Source organism: Callorhinus ursinus, unplaced genomic scaffold (assembly GCF_003265705.2).
Source record: "Callorhinus ursinus isolate GAN/ISIS: 27379988/994484 unplaced genomic scaffold, GSC_fseal_2.0 scaffold93, whole genome shotgun sequence".
Classification (NCBI taxonomy): domain Eukaryota; kingdom Metazoa; phylum Chordata; class Mammalia; order Carnivora; family Otariidae; genus Callorhinus; species Callorhinus ursinus.
The window spans coordinates 741,797-748,159 of record NW_027397155.1 but is presented as its reverse complement, the minus strand read 5'-3'; the positions used below and the strand labels follow the sequence as shown (position 1 = coordinate 748,159).

Genomic DNA, 6,363 nt, shown 5'->3' with positions numbered 1-6,363 from the left:
TTCTCTAAGCAGGCCAGATTTAGAATATGGCCCCAGGAATTTTTTTTATTTGTCTGATACTGGGTTAAAAAATAATAAAAGCTTTATTTCTCAGTACTTGAGAAACTATAAGTATTTCAGTCAGTGTTTTCCAGGACAAAGTCCTGTCCAACCAGTGTTCTTGGAAACATCTCCACTCTGTGATCATTGGCCATGCTTCACTCTGTCATCATGATAGGCAAAACACTTTCTTTCCTGGAAGCCCAGAGTGAATAACCAGATCTAATTAGACTTTGAGCCTAAACCGAAAAGGTGTTTCATAGTGCTTTCTGGATTTCAAGCCTAACAGATTCACACTTGAAAACTGGCTCTGGCTTTTTGGGCCAGAGGGGATTGGGCATGCTACTAAACCTCATTTCCTAATGTGGAAATGAGAAAATGGAAAATATAATTAAAAAAATACCTTGTTCTCTCGGTTATATATGTAGTCACTTTGCAAACCAAAAAGTATTATAGCAAATCATGGTTCTTTTTTCTCACATTACTTTACAATCTGACTTTATTGTTCCAGGACAAAAGTATGCATAGGCAAGATTTTTGATAATGGTGTCGGATTACTAGGGTCTTAAATAGCAAAATAAAATTCCTCTCCGAGTTATCTTTTTATACTGACTAGAAATTTCTTATTTCCCCTCTCTATAATATAGATAATAATATCTTTCTAGTCAGGTTGCTGCTAAGATATTAGCAATATTGGGGTAAGGCGATTGTATAGTTCCCGAAACATGGTAAGTACATGGTATTTGGTGATGTAATGATACAAATGAGGATTCATTAATTTTAATTTCCAGTTATTTACATCCTGTACATTAGAATGGGCAAAGCAGTAGACATATCGCTTGGAACTTGAGGCTCACTCTTGAAGACACTTGGAAATTTGAAAACCACTTTCTAGTCTGGTGGGGTTTGTTTCTTTGTAAATGTATTTAAATTGCAGGGCAAGGTCTTGGGGTAACTCTTATTAGTTAATACTTTTGGCAAAGAAAGTGATTTGTTTCAACTACAATCAAAAATATATTAAATATAATGGCAGCATTCTCATTCTGTTTTTTTTTAATTTTTTATTGTTATGTTAATCACCATATATTACATAATTTGTTTTGGTGTACTGTTCCATGATTCATTGTTTGTTCATAACACCCAGTGCTCCATGCAGAATGTGCCCTCCTCAATACCCATCACCAGGCTAACCCATCCCTCCACCCTCCTCCCCTCCAGAAACCTCAGTTTGTTTTTCAGAGTCCATCATCTCTCCTGGTTCGTCTCCCCCTCTGACTTACTCCCCTTCATTCTTCCTCTCCTGCTATCTTCTTCTTTTTCTTTTTTCTTAACATATGTTGCGTTATTTGTTTCAGAAGTACAGATCTGTGATTCAACAGTCTTACACAATTCACAGCGCTCACCGTAGCACATATCTTCCCCAATGTCCATCACCCAGCCACCCCATCCCTCCCACCCCCGACCACTCCAGCAACCCTCAGTTTGTTCCTGAGATTAAGAATTCCTCATATCAGTGAGGTCATATGATTGGCGGGGATGTGGAGAAAGGGGAACCCTCCTACACTGTTGGTGGGAATGCAAGCTGGTGCAACCCCTCTGGAAAACAGTATGGAGGTTCCTCAAACAGTTGAAATTAGAGCTACCATTCGATCCAGCAATTGCACTACTGGGTATTTACCTCATTCTGTTTTGCATTTAAATGACCAAGTAAAGTTACACAGATTTTATCTTTCAAAACAGGGTTTGGAATCATTGCTTAATAGAATCCCTGGAAACTTTGCATCATATACATAACAGACAATTATGCTCTTAATGGTATGCATACAACTGTTGCAATTATTCATAATACATTTAAATATAAAGAGTCCTAACCACTTAAAATCTAACATTATATCTAACATTCACCGTAGTGATTTAGGAGTTTTCTGTTGTTTTTCAATGTTTCATCTTCTTATAAGTAGTTTATTGAGCTACAATCAATAATTTAAAGTTATGTAGTAATCAGTGCAATGCCAGAAACTTGAAAATTGATGAACTGACACTTCTTTTATTCTGCTAAATATTTGGTTTTTGTATCTCTTCAAGATTTAGCAGGAATGTTGAGCTGTGCTAGGCATGTGGATCTATCAAGAATATTGACTGATGGCCCAAGAGCCCATGTGCTAGAGTTGAAGGAATAAAGCATTCACTTCTGCTCCTTAACTTCCGCAATCTATAAAATGGGGAAAATACAAGTTCCATGGGTTAATTGTGAAAACTCAATACGCTATACTTGTAAAGCACAGATATTGGCACATGGTAAGCATTCAACACATTGTTAATCATAAGTACTGAAGATGAGAAGCCAGATAGGCACTACCTGAGTAAGAGCACAATCTCTGGTTTCAATCTGCATGGATTTGACTCTTGGTTGTGTTGCTTACTGGCTGTGTATAAAGTAATTATTTAAACTTTCTGTGCCTTAGTTTCTTTATTATAATGTAGTAAGAGAGGAATGGTAACTATTTCATAAGACCATTGTTAGTATTAAAGGAATTAACTACCGTTAAGTTTTTAGAACAGTGCCTTGCACATTAGTTACCATGTAGTATTCACTATTATTGGTATAATTTAGTAAGCATTTTAATCCATAGTTACTCATTTAGGTTCCCATCTTCTCTGATATAATGCAAACTTTTGGGAGTAGGCATCATATTTTATGAATTCCCCAACCTTAGTATTGTGCCTAGCATGCAGTGGTTACCAAACATATTTAATGAATAAATTAACAAATACGTTCTATCAATCCATCCAGATTCTCATAAGCTAGGTTCTAAAGCAGCCTAAAGTGAATTCAGATCCATATACTTTTGAGTTTAGGGGTTCACACATTAGAACGTAGGCTACACATTAGAATCATTTAGGAGAGCTTTTTAAAGCACTGATTTAATTAGTATCATGCGGTGGGGACCCAGGGAATTCGTTTTTTAAGAGCACCACAGATGATTCTAATGTTCAGCCAATATTCAGAACAACTGCCCAGTCTATTTAAGCCCTTTATGTTCATTTTATTTTATTTTATTTTATTTTTTTTATTTTATTTTTTTTACTTCGGTCAAGCAGGATTTATTTTCATTTTTAAGACAACCCTCCTGAAACAGGTAGGTTTACTCAATTCTCTTTAAAAAAATGGTGGCATTCTTTTAAAGTATTCTTTCCAAAGCCAGTTAAATAAATGGAATATTGGATTCAACCTAAAATTGTGGTTCCTACTTAACACTGTTCTGCATATGATCATGATTAAAGACTAGAATACTCTTCACACTTCCAAGCAAAATCCAATTTAAAAAGCTCTTTCTTTCCAAACCCCTAATAACAACAGCCATTTGAGAGTAAACCAGAGCATTACATCACCCCAATGAAGCTGCAGGTTTCATTACATGCACCAACAAATCTACATGGCTAGCTTCTGCATTCCACTTTTACAGAATTTATTTTACACCTATTATACCAAACAGCATTTTAAACACTGACATATAAACTCCCTAATAAGATAAAGCAAAGACAAAAGCATTTATCTTATTAGAAACAAGATACACCATCACTTAAAGTCTTCAAACATTATTGCACTTTAACTTTCATAATTTGACAATGCATTCATGGAACAATGTGCAGACAACTCAATTTAACAGACAAATTAAAGAACACTTTTAAGCAGACATGACTGTCCTAAATTGTTTATTAGGTAAGATTTTTTACAAACATTACTTATATTAGCGGTAACGGTGGAGCTGGAGAGTATTGCGTCTTCTCCATGCCGCGCGGCGAGAACCACCAATAGTGTGGTGGAACTTGTGACCCTTTCCAAGGCCACGGCTCTTGCGGCCTGCAGATGTCAGCCCTCGCATCTCCCTGTGCTTGTGGACTGGTTTGGTGATCCACTGGGTGTCAGGATTTCTTCTGATAGCTTTATGGAATGGATCAATGAGGATGACCTCAAAGAATTTGTACGTGGAATCTTCGCCAACCCAGTAAGAATTCAAGACTCTCAGAGCCCCACAGTGGCGCCCAGCTCTCTCCTCTGCAACAGACTGAAGGCTTCGGGCAAACTTTAGCTGGTTAACACCATGATGGACAGGCTTGCCGTAGGTAGCACCCTTAGGAACTGGGCGTTTGCGGCCACCACGACGCACACGAATCCGATATATGACATAACCTTGCTTGGCCTTGTACCCCAGCCTGCGCGCTTTATCGGGCCGGGTTGGGCGGGGAGCCCTGTGGAGCGCAGAGAGCTGGCGATATTGCCAGCAGCGCACCCTGAGAAGAAAGCGCATTACATCGGACTGCTTCTTCCTCCATAGCTCCTGGATGTACTTGTAAGCGCCCATCTTGGCCTACCTTTGAGCTGATGGCTGCCGCCGGACGGAAAGCCCTTTATGTTCATTTTAAATTAATATGGCATAAATTATATCATAAATAAGAGTAATAAGAGTATAGGTACCGTATTTTAAGCAAAGCATAATTTGAAAATAAGTTCTATGAGATTCATGGCCTGTTAGCCCTTGTTGAGAATGGGAATCTTTTAAAATAAACTCCTGAATTTCACATTTATAAAGACTTTAAAGGCATACTTTATATCAGAAACACATATATCATCTCCAGATATTCTTCATACCAATTGTGGGAAATAGATGGTAAAACCCAGAGAAGTGAAGTAGCTTGCCCTTATCACACAAATTTAAAATAGCTACTTGAAAAAATAAAATAACATCCTGAAACCCAACACTTGTGCTATTTACAGTATTTCATGCTGCCTCTTATCCCTGCAAACACCCCTATACTTGGACATATAAATTGTGTAAATTGTGGATATTGACATACTTGTTTCATATATTCTAGAACAAAATGTTTTTATTATAAAATCTCAATTAAAGGGGTACCTGGATGGCTTAGTTAGTGATGGATCTCACTCTTGATTCCAGCTCAGGTCGTGATCTCAGGGTCATGGGATCAAGCCCTGCCTTGGGCTCTGAGCTGGGCTAAGAACCTGCTTGGGATTCTCTTTCTCCCTCCCCCTCTGTTACCCGCCCTCCACACACACATGTGCACTCACTCACATGCTCTCTCTCTCTCAAGAAAGAAAGAAAGAAAGAAAGAAAGAAAGAAAGAAAGAAAGAAAGAAAGGAAGGAAGAAAGAAAGAAAGAAAGAAGGAAAAAGTCTCAAACAGGTATCACTGCACTTCTAGGAAAATAAAAGAAAGCAAAATAAAAACATATTAGCAATTCATTTTATGAATGTACATTCAGGAATAATTGTGTTGAAAATATTGCAAGATCATTGATTCAATGTTGTATGTAAAGACAAAGAAACAAAGAAAAATATTTTTATTGTCCAGTAACTTCAAAATCAACTAGCTTTATTTATTTGCATTTTATTTTCAACTTTTTAAATTATATATATGTGTGCATGCATGTGTGTATATGTTTTGATGTATTTATAGACTCTCAAGCAAATATTAATTGAGCAGTTGTTACATGTCAGAATTTGCACTGTGTACAAAGGTTACATGGTACAACAACCTCTAGGTTCTGAAAGTCTAGTTAGATTTATATGATACATGAATATAAATTTTATTCTGATTGTCTTATTTGAAATTTTTCTAAACAATTTCCTGTATTAGTAATTATACTGGATGACAATTATTTTTCCACTATATTCTATTTGTAATCATATGTAATTATATAAGGAAATCCTCAAGAAAGGGTCAAAATTTTAGAAAAACTGTGAGTTCACTCTTACTAGCTGGAATATTCACTTAGAATATTAAATGATCTATTTTCTAATTATTGCTCTCTTTTTAGATTTTAATGTTGTATTATTTTTCTTAGTTCTTAGTAATATTCTTCAGTTAGAAAAGCCAGTGGAGGGCGCCTGGGTGGCTCAGTCATTAAGCGTCTGCCTTCAGCTCAGGTCATGGTCCCGGGGTCCTGGGATCGAGCCCCACATTGGTCATGATCCTGGGGTCCTGGGATCAAGCCCCACAATGGGCTCCCACATTGGGCAGGAAGCCTGATTCTCCGTCTCCCACTCCCCCTACTTGTGTTCCCTCTCTTGCTGTGTCTCTCTCTGTCAAATAAATAAAATCTTAAAAAAAAGAAAAAGAAAAGCCAACGGAGTTTTGTCCTACCTTCTTTTTTTCACATTTCCCACCATAGATCTTCACCCAAAAAATAAGATGAAAAAAATGGAGGAAGAGAAGAAAAAAAGAAAAAAGAGTAAATAAAGAAAGGAAGAAAAAGAGCTAAGGAGAGAGAAAAAAGGAAGGGATGGAAGGAGAGGAAAAA

At 37.0% G+C, this 6,363-nt stretch overlaps 1 protein-coding gene across 1 annotated transcript; it reads right to left on the bottom strand.

Moving 5' to 3' along the window:
- Positions 1 to 3,739: 3,739 nt before the first annotated feature.
- On the bottom strand, positions 3,740 to 4,445 carry LOC112840168 (large ribosomal subunit protein eL15). Its single transcript, XM_025893394.2, has one exon. It carries the CDS (start codon positions 4,404 to 4,406, stop codon positions 3,792 to 3,794), a length of 615 nt encoding a protein of 204 aa, XP_025749179.1. The 5' UTR covers positions 4,407 to 4,445; the 3' UTR covers positions 3,740 to 3,791.
- Between the last annotated feature and the right edge of the window lie 1,918 nt (positions 4,446 to 6,363).